Here is a 23,587-nt window from a genome sequence, read left to right as displayed (position 1 = left end):
TTTTCATTAAAAAAAGAGAAAAAATACCGATTAAACAAAATGAAAAAAAAAAAAACGCTGGAAAAAAATTAAATTTGCAATTCAAAATTCTCGGATTCTTTTTTTCTAAAAAAATTTTTTTATTTTTGATATTGTCTTGGGCTGCAGATCAAGAGATAGCGCACCCCTAGTTTAAAGTATTTTTTTAATCTATTTTAAGAAAGGTAATTCTGGAACTTATTGAATAAAATTTTTAATTCATGTATTTAATTATTTTTTTAAAAAATGTACTATCATTTATGTGAAAAATACAGTAATTTCTGTTTTTAGAAAAGTAATAATCATTTATTTTTATTCTTAGAGTGTAGCTAACTTTGAAAGTAAAATGACAGCTCTAGAAAGCAATGTGAAAGAGCTCAAAGATCAACAATCTAATCTACGAACAACAGCTTAAAATTTCTCAGGAGAATTAGATGTTGTAAAAGGGAGAGGTTATTCAATTATTGTCTTTTAAATTTAAATGTCTCTTACTCATTTATTGTGTTGATATTGACGAATATTTTTACGAATTTCTTGTCTAATAGCTAAATAATAGTTAAAATTCTGATTATTTAACATCCACAAAAGACTGCAGATATATTGGAAAATCAAAATCCATGGATTATCTTGGTTGCCTTTTAGATAAACTTTCTAAAAGATTATGATTTATACTCTGAATTAAGTTATTAAAAGTAAATACATTATTGCAATCATAAAATGACAGTTTATATCATGTTTGTATGACATAGTGCTGGACTTCGCGTGCAGATCGTCGGGCTACCGCAGCGGGGGCGCAATCCTCTCTGCAGAGGATTAAAATTGTGATGGCATGTCTTCGGATCATCCTCAGGGATGTTTCCCAGACCGTCGCCAATAGCCCATTGTGCAGCTCTAGTGTGACGTAAATGAACAACAACAACAACAGTGCTTTTTAGAAAAAAAAATTTCAAATCTATGTGAATGATTTAATAAAGTTTTTACTTTTGTTACGCTGCATAGGTATTTACAGTTGATCATCATGGTTTGCTTTTGTACTTATCCGAATCATACTTTATGAATCACAATTAAATTATGTGATAATGTAATTTTGTTGAATTCAGAAGGAAATATAATTTATATTCATATGATGTATACATCATATGATCAGTACTATTACTAATTATGAAGAAATGTTATATGGATTTTAAAAAAATATTAAGATGGCAAGTAATTTCCTGTGATATAATTGATTGAAACTCTTAGAGTCATGTCAGATTATCAGAATTATACTTCTTCTTTTCCAACTCAAAAGCCCTGTGAGCTTTCTCTACAATAAAGTTCCATGTTTCTCCAGTTTAATATTTTTTTCTGGTTCTTCCTCAACCTGATCCAGCCATCTTAACTTTGATCTTCCTCCTTTCCTTTCATGATTTTCTAAGGCATGTCTTATCCACTATAATCTTCTAGCTTTGATAAATCATATGATGTTTTTCCTTTTTAATTTTTCCATTAATTGTTACTTTAACTAATGCTTCAAAAATTCTTCTAATTATACTATGTTCAAAATTTCTAATATATGTTCATATTGTTGAAGAAAGCCTAGGTTTCAGACCCATATGTTACTATTGGTCTTATTAGGGTTTTATATATTATACATATTCTCAAAATTAATTTCCGTTTTAGTAATCATTATTTGTAAATATTTCCATTTTGTGTCCGTGGAATTTCACATTTATTGTTCATTTTGTGACCGTGATAAGTAAAGGATACCCTAAAAGATTTTATCAATTTTTAGACCTTGTATTTGCATACCTGCCAACTTTTAAGCATTTGGTGTAAAATTTTATTTCTGTATTTAAAGTGGTAGTAAAATGTATGCTTTCTATATATTCCTTGCATTTATAAACTTAATTTATAATCTTTTTGATCCACCACTATTTTTAAAAAAATTAAGCACATTTATTAATATGTAATACTGTTCTGTTAATCCGCCTAAGCTCGCTCAAAATACAGCGCATGCTTCTTCATAAAATTGTAATTTAGATTCCATTTTTCTACCACTGGAGAAAATCATCCTCAAAAGGTTTAAAAGTTGGCAGATATGTATTTGTGTTTGCTCTTCTGTCTTTGTCTTTATCATGATCTTTATTTTGGTTTGACCTATTTCATTTGCTTTTCCTGTAATTTCTTTTATTTGTTCTATTAGTCTACTTTTTTTTCTTGCATTAGTTCCTATATTGTGTGCATGGGCACAGACTTTTGTTGACTTTGTGAATATATTGCCTAGTTGTCGAATGATGTGATTCTCAAAAGTAAGGTGATATTGAAAAGCATAAATAATAGGGATTCACCTTGCTGAGCACATTTGTTAAACTCAAACGAAAATTTAGCTCTTCCACTTATATTTAAGTCTGTGATGATGGAATTATAGCATTTGTTTCCCTATATTTCAAGAAAAATGCAAATATACTAAGAAATTTATCTGCTGTATCTGTGAGCAATGCTTTCGACATTAATGATATTAAAAATTTCCAGAACCAGACTTTATATTTATTAGACTATGTATGTTAAAATATTTTTTCTCTAAAAAAAGCATGAATTTATAGTTTAAAGCTAAAATATTTTCATGAACGCAAATCAATAAATGCTATACATATATGCTTAAACAAATGTTTTTGAGTATGTTGCTGGTTATTTTTTTCCTTATTCCACAAAGTATGGGGATTTTTGTAGATTTTTGAAATTTGCTAATATTTTTACTGTTCAATTTTATTTATTTTAGGTTACAGTTCAAGAATTGTCTAATTCTTCTGAATCAACTTCAAAATCATCTGTAGATACATCAGGGAACGATGCTAAAGTCCAGGCTGCTGTTCAACAAGGGGTAAGTTGAATTTGAAAAAAAATCTTACTTTTTTTTAAATTAGAACTATCAAACATCAGTGTTTCTCTTCCTAGGTTCAGTAGAAAAAAACATCGAATTTATATACCAGTATAAGTTAGACGTAATATGATGCCTCCTAATTTTCTATACACTTTATGTCCTGAGTAGATTAACGGTAGAGCTGCCTATTTACCTTCAAATCTTTGGCTAATGCATGCATTTTTAAAAATGTCATAAATTGAAAATTATCTGTAGATTATATGTACTCAGTAAATAAAATGATGCTAGCCAATCAATTATTTATTTACTTCGCTTTCTAGCTTCCATTGAAGAATGTTTATTTTTTTCCTAATTTTGCTTAACAGGTATAAGCAAAATTCAAATCAATATTTGTTTAATTCCCTCTTGTCACACCATTTGAAAAATAAAATGATGTAATAAAAACATTCATATTTCAGTTACTTCACGATATAAAAATTTATAATAGATAAAATGCATAAGCTATATAATAACAGGATATTTGCTTCTGTTTTTAAATTCTGTCCATGGGCTGAATCTATTTAAGGCTCAAGTTTGCTCCGATGCTTCTTTGGTGGTAATTGTTTTCCATTTTGATGAAATGATTCAAAATGTTTTTGTTTTTTTAACTTTATAAAATTCTCCAAAAATTAGTTGGTTATAATTTGATAATAATAGATTTTATATTGCATTCTTTTTCTGGAAGCTTTTGTACTTCCATTCACAGAAATTTGTGAATTATTTTTTCTCAGCAAACCTACTAATCACTCATTTTTTTTTACAATCGCTAACAGCAATGTTTGTCGACAAATTGTTACAATTGTTGCATTAATGCTATTTTTTTCTGTTTCATTTTAACCTTTTATAACATATTTCAATTTTTAAAATAGAACTCTTTTATTTCCAAAAATAGAACTCTTTTACTCCAAATAGAACTCTTTTTATTAGAAAATATCTAGTACTCGCTATGTGGCAAGTCTACCAAAAAAGTGGCGAAAAGTGTTAAATGAACAAGTGCTTATTTTAAAAATTGTTTAATATAAATTATGTCTATGTAAAAAAATACTCTGGGAATTCAGAATCCATCAATTCATGGTTGAAAAAATCATGTAAAAGGAGAATTCTATTATAATTCACATATTTCGATGTTGTAATATATGTTGCCCCTCCCCATAAATATTTTTACTTATCGTTCTTTAAAAGTCACTAAATTTTGTCGCATATTTTTTTTTTTATTGTTTAAGTAAATTTTTACAGCTTTAGATTATATCTAATAGGAATTTTTTTTTGAAAAAATAATTTTATAAAAATAAAAAAAGTTAGCAAAATGTGACTTTTAAATGTCTTAAGTGGCATATTTTTGTATCCATTGATATCAGTCAGCAACTCAATAGGTTTAAGGAAAAAGCAGCTGCTAAGACATTCTAGTCTCCCAGAATACTAACTAAAAATATAAATTTTCAAGTATACTTTTTAGTTAGAGTAAACATTCAGGCATATTTTGATACGAAAATGTATTTACAATTCAGTGCTTCTAATTTTAATACATCGCAAAAGGTTATATGAAGCCAACAGAAAATTTTAGAATTTTTTTTAAACGTCCGTAATAAAAATTGAACCAACTTTCCAGCTTTGCTCTTCGTTCACCATAAACACCCTTTTGAATTGACGATATTATTGTTTATTTACAAATTAACATTTACAAATTAATATAAATGATATATAAAAACATACACATCAGTCTATATTTAAGGAATTTAAATAAAAATTATTTATTCATTGTTTTGCAATAATTTAAACATGAAAATTTAATATGGTAACAATATTGTTTGTATTAAAGTTTAAACATTCTGAAATGTAAAATTTTAGCTGAGCTAAAAGGACCAGATAATTTCATTTTTAATTGTTTTAACATGGCAAATTTGTTAACAGACAATTATTTTTTTAATCTTTCTCATTGTTACAGAAAAATTCTGTCACAGACGAAAATTCTAACTAAAGAAAACAGCTGTAATGTAAAGCTAAATGTAAAGTAGAGAAAACAGCTAGTGAAGTAAAGTTTAAAGTAAAAAGTGGAAAGCGTAATGTGGAAATCTTGCTAACCAAAAAATTAAATGTTAAAGAAAATGCCCCTCTCAGTAAACCATATAATATAAATTATAGAGTAAATTAAAATATAATGAAAGTTCTGACTAAAACCAATATAAGACCAAGAGTAAACTATAATTCAAATGACGTGTGAAATTTAGTTGCCTCTTTTTCAATACTATTAAAATAGTCATCCACATTATTTATGTAAAGCATCTATCAAAATCTCATGTACACTGCACGGTTCATTTCTAACTTGCTGTATGATGAAATGGTGTCTCTTGTTTAAGCATTGTTAGGGCGTTTTTTTAAAGAGTTTTGCTTTTCTTAGTTTGAATGGGAAGGACTAAAATCTTTGGATGTAGAAAACGCAGAAATTTACCAAAATTCAAATTTAATACATGTTGGACTAGATATCACAAATAAGATGACATCCTTATCTTCTTCAGGAAAAAATTCAATGTATTTAGGTGCCAGGTCTATGGCATGTGTAGAAAAGTTATTAAAGGCATTGCCTCTTAAAAATAGGTTACTGTACCATCTTAAAGTGTTGCGTCCTGTAATGAGAATGGAAGACACTTCTATTAAGTCAATAAGATATCTAGCAACAGTAACTCCATTCATTATAAATCCAGATTAGGCATCTTTGTTACTGTTACGTGGAGAACCAGAAGGTTATTCTTCTGACTCAAATGAATATGCACCAATTGATGTGTTTTGGAACTATTTTGTGACTTGTGATTTGATGTGTTTTTGTGTGTACTTGGACTATTTTGTGAAGAAAGATAATTTGGAAAATATCAAATATCCTCTTATAACAAAGCTTTTTAAAGCTCTTTTGTGCATACCACATGGGAATGACGATGTTGAAAGAGGTTTTAGTACCAGAGAGGTTTTAGTTTTGTTCATATGTGTGAATAAAAAGCTACTTGACAATAGGGCAAGTTTAAATTTGCATAGTGTTAATAGTTTGAGACAAGTTTTCACATATCAGCTGGGAATTTAAATAACTTTAAAGTTGACAAAGATATGATTAAAGGGACCTGTGCAGAATTGAAAAATTATTCTGCTTGATTAGAGGTTGAGAAAAAAGAAAGCGAATAGAATGTGAAAACACTGAAACTGAGGAAAGCAGATTCAAAGCTGCTGAAATTGATTTGCTAAAAAAATTGAAGGCTTCTCAAGATCTCTTAGCCACAGCTGAAAAAAATATTAAAGATGAGTTAATAAAGACATGTCGATTATAGAAAGTGGACAGATCCTCTTATCTGAGGCTAAGTCGCGGATAGCAGAATATTTAACAGCATTGGAAGATACCAAAAAGAAACTTAATTTGTTTATGCAGGGACCTTCAAAAAAGTGATAAAAATTAAGATATGTTATTAATGAACAAAATTAAAAACTCTTGTTATTAAGTTATTGTTTAAATTCCTTTTATTAAATATGCTCCAAATCTTTGTTTTGCTGCTCCAAAATTGCTTTTTTGTTGCTCCAAAGATGCTCCAAAACAATGTTTTGCCACTTGCACCACTTCCAAAAAATCTAATTTTTAAAATACAGTCCCCTCTACCCAATTTCATCCTGTTCCAAATATCTGAATTCCTAACAAAATCACCACTCAGGAATATTTTATTAGAATATAAAATTATTTTATCATGTTCTTTAAAAATTATGGTGTTCTTTCAAAAATGAAAGAAAAAACATCATTTCTAGAGGGAATTATCTTTTAAACTCTTCTGTGATTTAAGAATTTTTATTATTTTTTTTTTTAAATTTTATCAATTTAAAATTCTAGCTAAAGCAAACTAGTCATTGGCTTTCTGCCAATGACTGCAATTGTGCAGTCGTAGTCGCCAAGGGAATCAGCTGGATGACATACGCTGGATCGGCAGCCTTGTACCCTTCTTCAGTATTTAAGAAGCTTCGAACTTTGCTCTGTGCACACTCATACTTAATTTTACGTTTCTGTTTTTATCTTGTTACGTTTCAGTTAGTAATAAATGTTGTTTGATTTTTGTCATAGTTGTCTTCGAATTAATATGAGAGGGTTCCTCCCCCTCAATCTAATTTAAAAGTTATGTTATTCGTATTTTTACAATTTAAAAATCGTGCATCGCAATCTTATTTCACGTGATTTCAGAATCTAATATTTCAATTCGTATTCACATGAGTTAAAAATTTAATGTCACGATTCGTATTCACAAGTTTTTTTAAGTCCAATGTCAAGATTCATATTCATGAGTCTTTGAAACCCAATATCATGGCTCATATTTACCCATATCAAACATCTATTTTTGTATTTAAAGGTGATTTGAAAACTACGCAGTGCGATTCATATTAACAAAATCTAAAAATTACATGCATCATGGTTTGTATTTGCACAATATAAAAAGTATAAGTTTTAAAATCCAATAGCTTGATTCATATTGCACATTTTTAAAATCCAATATCGCAATTCCACTGAGAAGTATTTTTTTTTCTTGAATTAGTTTCTATAAAGGTGTTATATTTTCCATTAGTATTTCATTTAATTATTAATGTCAGTTAAAAGGATTATTATGTTAAATATGAAACATGTATGGCATATAAATTAATATCTCACTTTTGTGCAGAGAAAATTTTCAGGATCTTTTACTTTGTGTCACAATCACCTCTTCTTCATGTTGGATGTACTCAGAAATTTCTGATACCGTCTAATGGCCAACATCTTTAACAGTAATGCAATTTTAAAAATTTTATATGAATGGAAAAACTTTTGATAACGTAAGGCATTTCTTTTAAACTGTGTTCAAATGGGTCAAGGAGACCAGGGAAAACCTGGAATTATCAGGCAATTTGTTTACAAAGACCTGGAATATTCCTACATAATACCTAGAAAATAACCAGTATTAAAATTGTCAGTAACAGTAACCAGTTATTGAGATTCAAGTTAAATAATTCTGACATCTGTTACAATTATTTGTTGTAAAAGTTTCACATTTTAGTCAAACTGAAATGTTCCCTTTGTTCATTTAATAATAATCTTTTACACAGAAAATCTAATATTTCACATTATAAATAAAAGAATCAAAGTTTTCTGATGAACGTAGGGCTCAATTTTCATTTGAATTTACAAGGGAATTTTTTTTCTGAAATTTAGTGGGAACCCTGTTTAAGCATTCTCAAAATATGAACAACATTACAAAATTCATTTTTAAAAATTTAAAAAAAAATTTAAGTATGAAATAAAGTAATTTTTGAAATTTTACAAAATACAAAAAATAATCCCATGTTTATTTTAAAATATTATAACATGGGGTGCATTGTAGAAGAAAAGAGCAATTTGGTGTCTACTGACTGACAATTTTTTAGAGTTATATTTTATCACCCTGTGACTGATTAGCAACCGTTATTCCGCTACGCTATTTCATTTATTGTAGCATTTGTTTTTAAGTAGTTTGTTGAACTGTTCCTTATTTCTGAGTTTTTCCTGCAATTAAAATCTGTATAGTTATCCTAATACATGAGCATAGTGATTGTGTATTCCCTCTTGATATATTGTTTATAATATGTAACAGGGAATTTTTTGTTAAGATTTGAGTGGCAATCCTTAATCGGTCTTTATTAGTTTTCTGTAGATTTTTAAAATATGTTGAAAATAAACGTAACTGAGCTTAAAATCCATAATGATAAATTGGTATTGAAAACATTTTTCTTTTAATTGTATGTCTTAAAATTCTTAACAATAATTTGAACAATATTTAATAATTTAAACCAGTGATTCCCAAAGTGGTCTATATCGTCTCCCAGGATTCGATGACAACCTGCAAGGGGTCCATGTCGAGTAAAAAAAAAAAAAAATTGGGGGTCAACGATAGTGGATCTCATATAGGCAGGTAGTGACTTTTAATTTTGGCATTTCATGAATGGAATAATCAACATACAGTGATAGTACTTAATTACTTACATTATATTACCTTATAATATAAAAGCATATATCTATCTACATTCTACATAATTTATAAAAGTAGCTATGAAGTAAAAGTTTTATGAAAATTTAAGTTATTAGGATTATTTTTTTGATGTCTGAAACTGAATTATTATAAACTAGCAGTTGCCTGCAGCTCTGCCTGTGTACTTTTGTATTTTCTCTGCATGTAAGATTTTATTTTGTAACAAGAAAGTATATTTCTGTGGTAAATTGTAGTCTAACCTGTGTTAACTCTTTAGCTAGCTATACTGCTAACTTTATCTACGCACAAGATCACGTAGATTTGCTGCCTACTTTTTACATGAAAACGTAATAAACAGACTGACAATACCCTACTATGGTTTTGTATACAAACTCGTTTCCGCAATTATAATATTTGTAGCGGATACGGGTTATATAGTGGAATTATTTTATTCCATTTATATTTTAAATTAGATTGAATTTAATTAATAAATGTATAAAATAACAAGTTTTTTTCTACAATATACTTCACTACAGCTAGAAATTTAAGTATTTCCCTGTGAGTAGCACTGTACCAGCTATCAAAAATACATTACAAAATTAAGTTGATGAATTTACAAAAAAATCAATATCAGGAAAGCAGGGGGTCTATCCAAAATGGAAAAACATGGCAAAGGATCTGCGAAACAAAAAGGTTCAGGAACCTCTGGTTTAAACAATATTTTACTAGTATAAAATAATCCTTTTTTCTTGAATAATATCTAATTTCATGCTTGAAATTCATACAAACCCATCAGTACAAAGACCAAGGATTTTAATTCAAGTATGCCATAATTTTATAGTTCTCCAAATTTTAAAGGTTTAGTTTATACTGTTGTCTAAATATCTCATTTATCCTAATGTCTAATTTTGACGTATCTTATTTATTTATGTCATCTAAGATTTTTGATTAAATCAGATAATGATTTGGATATGTTGTTAATGGATATGTTTGGATAAGGAAAAGTAACTGAATATAAAATTTAAAGACTCATTACTTTAAAAAAAATTATTTTCTAGTGAAGGCAAATGAATGATCATGTTGTATTTTCCCTCTCGCTTTCTGAATGTACTATTACGCTTTCCCAACTAGGAGATACACAACTGCCAGTTACCTAAGTGCAAATAGAATTTAGTTTAGGTGTCTCATTGAAATATGTTTGATCAATATTCAAGTAATCATCTCTATGTACAAAAAAAAAAAAATATCGTAAGAGCTACCATCTACTCCAATGCCGCTATTTTGTGTTTTTAACTTAATGTTGCATTTTGCTTTGCTGCCCAAAAACTATATCACTTAGAAGCTTAAATTACTAAGGTATGTAGAAGACTGTTCAGGAATTATGATGCTATAAAAAAATTAACATTCCATTATTTGTTCAAGAATTATTAACTGTTGAACTTGTTGTAAAAATACAGGCCCCTCTACAGTCCTTAAGAATTCAACTACTGAGTTGATATTTGGCATGCTGAAAGGGCCACATTTGTATATGAACTTAACACAAAGTTTTTTTTTTCTAAAATTCCAATTTGATTAAATGGCATTGCAATTTTAAGTGCCTTTTTTGCAAATTCTTTTTCTACTTCTCCCCATGTTTTTGTTGTTGATTTACCTTAAATTATACTGTGTTGCCTAACATCTAGAAGACTTAGAAACTTAAAATTACGAAGGTGTGAAGAATAGTACACAAAATGTTCTAAGGAATTAGGTATATATGATTCCACTGTTAGTTTAAGAATTATTAACTGTTAAACTTGTAGTAAAAAAAAGAAGAAAAAAAAACACATGTTCGTCAATCTACTATCTGTAAAACGTAACTACAGAGGTAAAATTTAATTAGCTAGTTGTACCATTTTATACTTTGATTTATTCTCAGCCTTTTTAAAAATTCGCATTTGTTCAAAAGCTATTGCAAACTTAAGTCAGTTTTTTTCAGCTCATTTTTCTTTAAATATCGACTATTTATCCATTATTGTAAAGAAAATTTATTTAAAAATTCTTGCTAGAGTCAAATCAATCTGAAGTAGCAAAAGAAAAAAAGAGATTGTGTGTTGCCCATTATAAGTCTTAACATTTATAGTGACATTTTTTAAAAATAAAATTCAATCCAGAGTTTCCTATTTTAGTTTTAGGACAAGTAAAATTACTTCTCATTTATTTACATGTTAACGAAATATTCTGTGTTTTTGTGGAAAATATTGATGTTTAAGAAATAAAAATCAATTATGAGTGTTTGGAAAGTGGAGATTCCCAGTATATTAAATTTGTTAAGTGTAATCTCTCTAGGTATCTTAAATATAAAAAAAAGTTTATTTTAAATGCATGTAAAATAAACTTATTTTTAGTAAATGAAAAGTTTTTTTTTTTTTTTTTAAAGGAAAAGTTTTTTTTAAGGAAGTATTAATTTAACAGGGGAAGAAAGCTTTATTTCAAACCCAAAGCTTTCGTTGTTTTTCTGGAGAGCATATTTGTAAAGAAAGCACATTTTATGTCATCTTTAATTAAACAATCAACCTCATAAGTGTCCCAGTTATTATTATCATTCGAAAAATTGAGAATATATATATATTTAAAAGAGAGTTTTTTTCTGAATTCAATTAAAACTTTTTCACTCCAAAAATACTTGGACTAACAAAATCTTACCATTTAATAAGTTATAAATCTCAATATTTATAGAAAAATTTAAAAAAAAAAAAAAAAACTTAATAGATAGTTATAAGTACTATTCCCAATTTTAGTTGTGGTATATTTCATCCACAAATAAAGCAAAGCCTCCTAATATATTAAATTTGTTAAGTGTAATCTCTTTTGATATTTTAAATTTTAAATATATATATATTTACTTTAAATGTATGTAAAAAAACAACTTATCTGTGTAAAGGAAAAGTTTTTTTAAAAAAAAGAAGTATTAATTTAAAGTGGAAAAAAAGAAGTGCATCACCTTTATTTCAAACCAAAAGCTTTAATTTTTTTTCACTGGAGAGCATATTCGTAAAGAAAGCACATTTGATTAAACAATCATCTTTGTAAGTGTCCTAGTTTTTTCCATTAAAAGCAAAAAAAAAAAAAAAATTTATGAAAAGAAAAAAAATAGTTTTTTCTGAATTCAATTAGGGTTTTTTTCCACTCCAGAAATACTCGGATTATCTCTTAGTACATTTATCCACTGATATTCCTACATTTATTGATTTTTCAAAAGAAATCAATTAAAATAATAAAAGAGAAAAAGTTAATAAGTAAAAGATCCTTTTGCAATAAATTTCTGACTAACTCCCTGGCATTACAGTCCATGTTGGACCATGGTCTTACTAACAATTTTCCTCCAAAGTCGCCTGTCTTTAGCTCTTTGTTTCCAGTTTTGGACTTTTAGAGTCTTAAGGTCTTTTTCTACCTCGTAACCATCTCTTGGCCGATCTTCCTCTTTTCCTCTGGCACTGCCCCTTGAATATTTTCTTAATGCCTCTGTTTTCCTCCATCCTTTCAAGGTGTCCTAGCCATTGACTTCTCTTTGCTTTTATGTAATTTATTATACCTTTTTCTTTAAATGGTCTTGCAATTTCAAAATTGTATCGCCTTCTCCACAGATCACCCTCTTTGACCGGTTCAAAAATAGTTCTAAGAATTTTCCTTTCCGGGTAATCAGCATTTTTTCTTGTTTCTGGGTTGGAGTCCATGTCTCTGATCCATAGATAAAGGTTGGTCTGATTATAGTTTTATAAACCTGAAGCCTCGTTATTACTTTTGATGTTAGCAATCTCTTAAGTGCAAAATAACTGCGATTTCTAGCATTTAGTCTTTGCTTAATCTCTGGCATAATATTATTGCTTTCAGTGACGACTGAACCCAAGTACTTAAATTCCCTAACTCAATAAATTTCACTTAGAATATTATTTGACATGTCTTCAATTTAATATTGTAAAAACAATTATAATTTTAATTGCATACTTTATTAGTTATTTATTTTTATCTTCTAGGCTTACTAAATATTTAGCTTTTTATCTGCACATTTTAAATTTTGTTCTTTTTAGGGGTTCTTCTTTTATTCAGTTGCTGAAAAATGTCGGACCTGACAAATGCTTTAAAATCCTACTGTTTGCCCTGACTGAACAAAAGATACTTTTCCATTCACAGGGCCTGATGTTTTGACTGGTGTAGCTGAAGCTGTAGTAATGGTAACTGTTATTCTATGTAGATTTATAAGACTCCTTTTAAGCATGGTTAAGATCAGAGGAAATTTTCTCTTTTCACGCTTGCTATTAAAATGTGTATTACCGAAAATTAGACCAAATTAATTGTTTTGTTCTTCTAAAAATTATCGTGACATGTTAGGTGTGTAGTGATTGGCTCTCGGCTAGAGAGCGAGTTGTTCACGCCCCTAATTAAATAATTAAAATGAAGAGTATATACATATTTATATAACCGTCATTGTACAGCCGACCCAATTTTTGGGTTTACGACTATTAACGGTCACCTCTGTATCCTAAGTATAAAGTTAAGTAAAGGGTTGTCAACAGCTCACAGACTGAAAATTTTATTTTCAATCATTAAAAGAAATTCACTAATTTTGCTTTCTAGAAGCATAGTATCCTTTTTAGGCTAATTATATTATATATATTATATTTAGGCTAATTATATTATATTCTTGTTTATATTAGGCTAATTTATAAACTTAAAAATTATTCTATCAATGCACACACATAAAATTAAGATGGAAGCAAGTTAAGACAAACCAGAAATAGTGAAAATCAGAACTCATTTGTCTTGTATACAGTTAAAAACAAATTTTGTGATTACAGTTAAAATATATTTTATAGTTGCCCCACTTAATAAATATGAACTGTTATTTAAGAAAAGTCAATTAGCTATTTATTAGCAATTTTTTATACTATTTATAAGAAGAAATGACAATGATCAGGAATTACCCCAGTGATCAATAATTACCCCATCTATAAGGGGCAACATTTGATAGAGTTTCCTATAATCAATTATAATGTTTACAGTAGAGGTGAAACAATTAAACAAAAGCTTACACTATTTTTATATCAAAGAAAAAGAAAGTAACTCAAAATATTTATTATTAAGAGAAGGAGGAGGATCTTTGCAGAAATGTACACATTTTGAAACCCATCTTTGAAATAGAAAATACAGAAAGCAGTTTAAAAGATACTTATTTTGTTAGATTAAACAAAAAACTATTATTAAGTAAATGTAGTTATACTTTAGGAAAGTGTACAAGCATTCTTGTCCATGTCTCAAATTAAAAAAATATATTTATATTTTTGTAAATAAAACTTAGGTGATCATTATTTTCCCTAGAAGCAGAGTGATCGTGAATTACCCCGGGTCACCCTATTTCACAAAATATGGGATAAAGTTCATGTCACTGAGACAAAATAATGTTTCACTATATGTTCTTACCTTTTCTGTTGACTACTGGATTGGCATTTCTTGGATCTTTCATCCTCTCTTTCCATAAAAGAAAAAGAATTAATTAGAATATGATCGTCATAAAAACAGTTAAAAATCAACAAAATCAAAACTATTTCTTATATTTTATAATTTTTGTTAAAAATAATTTTTTTACTTAAATGAAATTAATTTTGATTTAAATGAAGGAGAAAGATCATGTATTAAAATTATGGCAAATATTTTTATTTTTAGTAATAACAATAAGTTGCATGTCTAACAACTATCTTTTTTATGCCCAATGCATATTGTATTTTAGCATAAACTACTGATGATTTTGATTAAAAATAATTATCAATGGAAAAGACTATAAAATTTAGTCGTGAATTGTAGGGGAAAATTTAGAGGACAGGTCTAAATCTAAAGTAAATAATTAGACTTGAAATTTTAACTTATTATGCATCGTTTTTTGAAGTTGGATAAAATATGTGAACTACTAAATATTTAATAATATTATAATAAAATTACAAAATAATAATAAGTTAAATATTTTTCTAAAATAATGAAGTTGTTTTTAAAGTAAAAAAAATTCTCCTACAATTTTTTTGATTCTAATTTAGAAAAAGAATAAGATATGTATGAAAAAATAAGACATTAGCCAATTAGAATTAAAATAAATGGATAAATTCTAAATAAAGCTTTTGTTGTTCAGGCTTCCCACTCAATTTTAGAAATAAAATTTCCTGAATTTTTGAGGAAAGTTTCCAACAATTTCTGGATTATATCTACACAGTTATCATCACAAATTAAATTTTAATTAAACAATTAATTAAAGTTACTTTATTGTTGAAAATGTGTCAAATATAAGTTTCTTAAAAACAAAATTTTTAAAGGTGAAGGCTGAACGGTATATTTTAGAATTAACAACTATATAAAAACAGATAAAAACTCAAAATAGTAAATTAAAATAATAACCATGAAATAATATTCTAATTTCAATTCAAAATAATTGAACCTTAATTTTGAAGTAAATTAATTTTATAACAAATTTAATTTTACAACGTAATAATAGTTTTATAACAAATTAATTCATTTTATAACAAATTTAATTGTAAAATTAAACTTAATATAAAGATTTGAAATGTTCTTATACCTTTACAGCAATTCATTAAATGCAAAAAAAATAAAAATAAAAGTAACAAAATAAAAATTAGAAATAAGGTCCTTCTATATAATATATCATTTTGTTATTCATTTATTTAGTAAACAAAATATATTATATTGAGTATCAAAACAAATAAATTGTTTATAAATATTTGTTTTATTTATTTATTTTTTGATGGTTTAAAAATTATTTAAAATTACTTCTCATATCTAATCAAAAGTATTTTTTGAAACAATAATTGACACCCTCGGTTTAGATTATTCAAATAATATTTTTTTACAGTCCTTCAAAGAAAAAAAATGGCTACCGAAATTAAGCAAATTATTAAATTAAGCAATGCTTCTGAAAAATGAAAGAAACATTTGTTATTAATGACTAAGAAATTATAAATTCTTCTTTTGTTAGATAGAGTTAATTGAACTTTTATTTATGAAAAAATCTTCTAATTCATTTTAAAACTAAACTAGCAGTTTACAGGAGAGCATAAAATGAAATAGCCAACTAAAGAATTATTGTTATAAAACATAATTTCTAAAAACTTAACAAATACAATTAAAACGAATAAAACTAATTATGAAAAGTATGTGATTAATAAAATAAATGCATTAGCTGAAGAGAAAAAACATTTTACTTACTTGCTCTTTTAAAGTGTTTAATTTTCTCTTTTTGCAAAGAAGAAAGTAGACCCCTTTGGGACTAGGAACTAAGCAAAGATTAATTTGGTGAGAAAGTTTTAAAAAAAGGAGTATTCATCTCTTTTTTTTCAAAAACTTTCTCGCCAAAAGAATCTGTACAATCAAGGACCACCTACTGGGCAGATTTTCGCTACTTGAAAAGAATGTATCTTAGAATTGGGGGTAGGGAACAAAATGTGCTTCCTTCCCGTCTCTCTCCCACATTCTTTTTACTTCAAGAACTTCAAACATACTTATCTGGTGATTTCAAACAGTAATCAAGTAATCAATATCTATTTTGAATTATTAAAAACTATTTCTGCTCCTCATAATAAAAAACAAATATGCACTGAAACCTTTTATTAACTATTAGCGATAAGCAAGCTTACTAAATTAAAAAATTATTGAAATTAAAATTCATTTCAGTACTTTTCGTAAGCAAATTTTTTATACATATAAACTGGGAAATAATGCTTACATATATGTTTTGATTGGCGGAGCAGTAAATTAGAATATTGTTTCTTTATAATGAACAGTAAAGCTGCTATAATTAAACACATTTAAGTAAATAAACCATTTTTTTATTTTTCATCAGCTTTTCAACAGTTTTAGTATATAAAAAACACGTTCTCTTTTTATGAAATATTTTTTATAAATAATTAAGTATCTTTATTTGGGCAAATTTATTTACATTAGCAAACTGGCTGTGCAAAATATAATATTAGCATTACAAAATTATAAATTAATAAAAAATATATATATTTTCGTCCAAAAGTCTTTATAAATTTTTTCCCTCGTTAAAAAAAAAGTTATGTTTTTTTGTAAATGAATGCGTGAAGACTGTTATTTTATATCATTCACTTACATCACTTCATTATTGACATCACTTCATTATTCACTTCTATCATTCACTTACCACTTCAATCACTTCATTATTGACATCACTTCATTATTCACTTCTATCATTCACTTACCACTTCAATCACTTCATTATTGACATCACTTCATTATTCACTTATATCATTCACGTACCACTTCAATCACTTCATTATTGCAAGCTTATGAATTGTAAAAATATTAACAACAAAATGTCTTTTTTTCCACGTAAGTTGATAATTTACTTAGTCATTTATAATTCAGTCAAATACATTTCATTTTCATTTGCCAATTAGTAGTATAAATTGTCTTACCATATTAAGTAATGCTTTATCATTCTGTATTTATACTCATTTAAATTTTGAAATTGAATAATAGTATTAGAACAAAAGATAAAATTTATATTTAGCTTATTGGTTTTGTTTAACTATTTTTTCTTGATTTTATTTCAATAGCATGTTTTTCTTGTCAGACAATATATTTGATTTTTTATATATCTCAATTAATTATTAATATTTTCTTCAAACTTCAATCTCTGTTTTTTATCCGCGCATTCTGTTAAATTGATTTTAAATAAATCTTAGTTCTGGAACTAGGTTATTATTATTTTGCAGATTTAAACTTATTTTTCTTCAATAATGTATTTTTTCATGGTATGCATATAAGTAACTAAAGTATACCATTAACTAAATAAGCAAGAAAGGTTTAAGCAATTAAAGTATATCTTGTCCTACGTTTAAAGTTCTTGATTTTAATTTTTTAAAGAAAAATTTTTTCCCCAGAGAATATTGTTTTTTATTTATTTATATTTTAAAAAAGAAAATTTTTTTTATGGGGATGCTTGAATTCTTTTTTTTAAAAAAAAATTTTTTGTAAAATATTCTATAGTGAGAGAATTTGTTATCATGAGTTATATTGAGAAATTTTAAAAAGTTAGCTTTATATTTATTTATTTGAGAAATTTTTAATAATTTTTTGTGTGGCTTAGTTGTTTCAAGAAGATTTTATTAGTAAACTTTAATTCTTTAAGTAAACAAGTTCTCAAATATTTTAATATTTGTTTGATTTTACGCATCCTTTTAATAGCGTGAAAGGTTTTAATTCTAATTTTTTCCTTAAATTGAGTGGTTTCATTCCTTTTATTTAAGAGAGTATTTTTTTTTATAACAAGACTTCATTTATTTTTAGCAAAAATTATATGGAACACAGTGAAAGAGCGTCCGGCAACCTAATTCCATACATTTCCACATAGAAAGGCACTGCCACTCGTGTTTCGGAAAGAAGGATTGGGACCCTTGACTAATCCTTTGCAATCAAGTTTATTCTAGTTTGATTTTCTGTAAAAAAATTAATTCAATTTTAGGTCAGAGATTGTGAATTATTTATTTTTTTGTAAATATTACTTTTATTTTACAAACCTACTTAGCTAGCAGTAAAATATTTATTTTCAAAGATCATATTTTAAGTTTCATGTATTTTAAATTTTTTTTCTTTGTAACCTATTTATAATTCCTGATTCCTCTTTTTTTATTTTAGCATTTCTTACCTTCAGTCACCATACTTTTACATAAATGAAATTAATTTATTAGGAATTTTGCATATTTCGCCCTATTTTATTTGAGTGATTATAGGTATTCTTTAACCCTGTATTATATGTTTATTGACGAATGTAAGTTACTCAAAATTTTCACAAGAATCAACTTTCAAAATGTGTAATTCTGCAGTATCATGCCATGACATGACATATCATTAAATTTCCACCATTATTCAACTGTATCACAACTTATGTTGGGATTGGCTTTTCACCAGAAAATTAATTCTTGAAAGCATTGATAGCTCAATTAAAGATATAAAAACTAATTTACTTTCATTTTATGATTTAAAATTTATTGTGAATATTAAAATGAGAAAAACTAAAACAAAACTTGACATGTAATAAATTTTTTGCACCATAAGAAATATTCAAGGACAAGGATTGACAGAACACGAAGTCTAATTGAGAGTATTGACCTGTAGTGCACATATAAAAGAAGTATTTAAATAATTTCTGAAATTAAGCTGTACTCCATGCTACACAATTTATTTTCTCATTTTAAAATGAGCTGAAAATTTGTGATTTGTTTATTTTGTTCAGCTTACTTAGTATGTTGCCTAATGTATCTCTTATCTTTCATGAAATAAATACTTATAAAAAGCAAAACACTATTTGGTCTTTATTTTTTTTAAATTGTGTCTTTAATTTTGTTCAATGCATATTAAGTCTAATGAGTGTTCACATAAATTAGTTGGTGTGAAATATTTATTTATACATTTTAAGAAAAATGATGTAGAGAGAATTTCAAAATTTCTGAAAAAATGAATTTATAAATCTTACAACATTTGCAATACAGCTTTTTCTGGAGCCTGTAGTGTGAGGACTAATTAGTATATATTTGTACTGCTTTTCACGATGGAAGCATGTGACAAATTAAATAATTTACTTTTAACAAAACAAGGTCGTTTTTGTTTTTCATAAACCAGGAAATCTCTCATAGGAGAGAGTGTTCATAAATGAGTCAATTTTCAGTTAGTTTTGTAATATTTTCGATTTGATTTTATGTTTATTTTATATATTTGGTTATCTGAATACTGAATACTTACTGTGAATAATAGATAAACAAAAAATAGAAATTTAGCCCATTCAATTCCAACACGTGAGGTTGAATGTGCCATTGATAGTTATGAATGGGCCACATGAAATTCTATTAAAAAGTAAGTATCAATTTCTTTTATTAACTAAATATAACAGATAATGATTTATCAAAATTAATTTTACATCAGTTAAAATTTATATCCTTGGTCTGTTTTTGACTTGAAAACACTGTCCATCTGAAACAAAAACTTATTTTAATTAAATTTCAAGTAATCAATTTTTAATAAACTAATATTCTGAAGAATTTAACATCAGGCAACATTTTTCTTCAGAAATGAATATCAATTATGCCTTTTGAACTGCCATTTAATCTAAAATCTTTAACAGCCATTTTAATAGTTTCATACATCAAAAAAAAAGAATTCTAAATAGGAAAAAAAACCAAGCAAAAGCAGAATAATCTTCATAATCAGGGCAAAGGAGGTCCATTCAGTCGAACGTATACTTATTGCACATGTATTCAGAATTCTGAAGATCATTTAAATTCAAGCATTGACACATTTAAAGTTAGTCTACAAAGGGTTTTGTAGTTGTCATCAAATAACAGATATTTTTTAGGTAGTATTTTGTTCAGAGAAAAAAAAAGAAGTCACAAATTTTTCACGTTTGATGTGTTCGACAGAGCAAGTAACTCCACTTATCGGCAGCATTTAAATTTATTTCATGTAAATAAAAATACTTTTTCGTATATTATGAGTGGCCAATTCATTACCACACTCCCCAATTTTTTATGTATATTAATTGTCACTTCAAAAGTGATATCTTGGCACAAAAAACAGAGATGCAAAAATATAGATTTTGTTATATTAATATACCAAGTGTTTTTCATCAAATATTTAAATGCTTGTATAAAAAATAATCTTTGTTTTACCAAAACAGATTTTAAGAATAACAGGTTTAAATTTAGAAAACTGTATTTTCATTTGAAATCACAAAACAGAAGCAGATTACATTAGTCTAATTATAAATTTGCAGCAAGTAATATGTATGCATATACTTATAGTATATATGCATATACAGATGTGCAAAAAAACTACATTTTTGTACTTAATTACAACTACTTTATTATAAATATAGTTAACTACAACCACTTATTTTTAAAAAATATAGCGATTACTTTCCTATCTTTAGAAGACGAACTTTGCTGGAGAACTTAAATCACACACTTGTTGAAAATGGTTTTGAATAAGGAAATTGTTTATTTAAACATGAATTATTATGAAATATTTATTCATGTTTACAGGAGCGAGTATGTAATTCTAAACCATTTTTAACAAATTACTTTAACCTTTAGCTTTATGTATTTCTCAACAGTATTTAAGAAACACTAAAAAATCATAAATTATTTTCAATTTTGATAGGTGTTTAATGCTTTTTTATTTACTCTAAAATACAAAGTGATTAAAAAATTACAGAAAATTTATATATTCCCTTCTATTGAATTAACATCAATGCTTCAGAAATGTACATTCACATATAATTTTAAACACAACAATAATTTTATTTTTAAAAGTGAGAAAAAAATAATTATGCATTAAATAGAAATGATTTTTTTTTTTTAAAAAAAATCAACATAATGTTCTGAGAAGAAACTCTACAACATAGGAATTCAAATTAAAATTGGTGGATGTATAATGTCAAGGAGAAAAATATTTTTTTGACGTAACAAGGTTTTCACAATATTGAGTGTATACTGTAATACACAATTCTCATTTCATCCTGATATATTTAAGTAAAAGCTTAATCCTTAATTAGAAAATATTCTTTGATTGTTGAATAATTTTCCTTCTATGCATTTTTTTAAGAGATATGTCTTAACAAAACAAAAATAAATTATATAAAAGCTGACTTTTTTTCATAAGAATTTGCAAAATCAACAATCCTGCTCATAAGTCAAACATTTTAAAAAGGTAGCCATTTCTTTATATTGCGGACAATTTTAGTTACAATAACCAGATATTATAATAATAATTTTTATTTTTATCCAACTTTTATCTGGGGTAGAAAATGCTTCATTGATGATACCACTACAATTCATTTATCAGTAAAAAAAATTGTGACAATTTATTACAAGTTTCCAGCCAACATTAGCTTCTATAAGTACGTCTTAGTATAAAACAGGACCTAGAATAACACAACAATAAAACAACATATTAATATATACATAATCACATATATTTGATAAACAGATTAAGACTGCATCTACTAATCAATAAGCACTATCTAAATTAATTTGATTTAAATTGTTCGATTTTAAATATCAATGAAATTTTCTTTCAAAGAACTAAGCTTGATAAAAAAAAACTTGTTTAAAGAATCAGAAAATAAATATATAGTTTTTTTTTTTTTTAATTAGGAGCAGAAAATTGTTTTAATCATTTATGTACTTCAATATCAAATTTATTTTCGAAGGGATAGCATAGAACAATTTTAAACTATAGCTATATTAGATAATGGACATAAAGAACATATAGCAATTATTTTATACCAATTAGTGCAAAGCAACTCGTTAAACCTATATATTAAATAGAAAGATCTAATGAAAAAAATATGCATGCTTCAAATTGTCTGATCCAACTTTATAATTTTTTTTCGTCCTATTTTATACTTTTTACATATGCTGTACTCTTACTTACCACTAAAAAATAAATAAAAAGATAAAAATTATCAAAAGAAAATGTATCTCATTTATTTATCATTTCTTGAAGATGCATATTAAGGGAAAGCTGCTATTTTATAGAATATCTATCCAAGGTACTTAATTCACTTTATGTACAAGCTTACTACTATTTCACTGCAACTGTTTCAGTTTAAATAAATTTCGAATTTAATGCTACTGTATTTAATTAAAAACTTCTTAAATTTAGAAAATATGTCCAATAGTACATTAGTAGAAGTCATTTGATTGAAATACTGATAAGTATTGAACAATAGAAACTAGCACTTGACTTGAAGAAAAGCCGCAGTTTTGGGAAACTTACTTTTATCGAAGAACGCAAGGATTTTGTGTCACTTTGATGATTGTTCTCTCTCTAAAAATTAAATATTGTGCCCTCTTTCCCTGCCTAAGACCTGTTTTTATCCTTCCTCTCGGCAACGACGTTAGATATATGTTACGGTGAATGACCGAAATCTCGACAATGTCGACATTCACCGGTGAATGTCAACAATCATATAGTCGCTTTGGTGAATGTCCGAAATATTTATTACATTCGATTTGATATGAATTTATTCTTGGATATAATTACATTTATTCGATATTTTAATACTTACTGACGATAGATCAGAAGAAACATCAGTGTTTGGAGTATCGGACCAAACATTTACATTTGCCCGGTATACATTTGCTCGGTATAACCTACCCTGATGTTTTATTAAGGTTAAGTGCCACTGCCCGGTATACCCGACACTGATGTTTTTTTTTAAGGTCAAGTGCCATTGCCCGGTATATATTTGCCCCGATACTCCAAACACTGATGTTTCTTCTAATCTATCGTCAGTAAGTATTAAAATACAGAATAAATATATCAAATAAATATAATATCAACGAATAAAATTGGATATAACAAATACTTCGGACATTCACCGCAGCGACTATGTGATTGTTGACATACACCGGTGAGGGTCCGAATGTACAACAATGTAATGAAATATTCGATCTGTCACCTAATTATTTGGTGTTTCTCGACATTCACCAGTAAAAGTCAACAACCACCTATTTCGATCATTCGCCGTAACATATATATATATATATATATATATATATATATATATAAAAGAATGCATCAACGTGACACATAAAAAAAAGAAAGATAC

At 26.8% G+C, this 23,587-nt stretch overlaps 1 protein-coding gene across 28 annotated transcripts in view; it reads left to right on the top strand.

The window, feature by feature from the left end:
* LOC147812585 (disheveled-associated activator of morphogenesis 2-like) overlaps window positions 1-19,279 on the top strand; it is a 53,455-nt gene extending 34,176 nt beyond the window's left edge. For 17 of the 28 annotated variants that reach the window (XM_087162390.1, XM_087162381.1, XM_087162380.1 and 14 more), the window contains 2 exons: window positions 2,780-2,881; window positions 6,783-7,007. In XM_087162390.1, the coding sequence (XP_087018516.1) occupies window positions 2,780-2,881; window positions 6,783-6,998 (318 nt within the window). In that variant the 3' untranslated portion in view covers window positions 6,999-7,007. Of the gene's footprint in view, window positions 1-340; window positions 471-2,779; window positions 2,882-6,782; window positions 7,008-12,986; window positions 13,131-18,267 lie in introns of those variants that run through there. The other 11 variants (XR_015433427.1, XR_015433432.1, XR_015433434.1 and 8 more) reach the window with 4 other exon arrangements.
* Window positions 19,280-23,587: the final 4,308 nt, after the last annotated feature.

This window comes from Parasteatoda tepidariorum, chromosome 4 (assembly GCF_982258835.1).
Source record: "Parasteatoda tepidariorum strain Cologne lab strain chromosome 4, Ptep-v5.0, whole genome shotgun sequence".
NCBI lineage: Eukaryota > Metazoa > Arthropoda > Arachnida > Araneae > Theridiidae > Parasteatoda > Parasteatoda tepidariorum.
The sequence above is the reverse complement of the archived record's forward strand: the minus strand, read 5'-3'. Positions and strand labels throughout refer to the sequence as shown.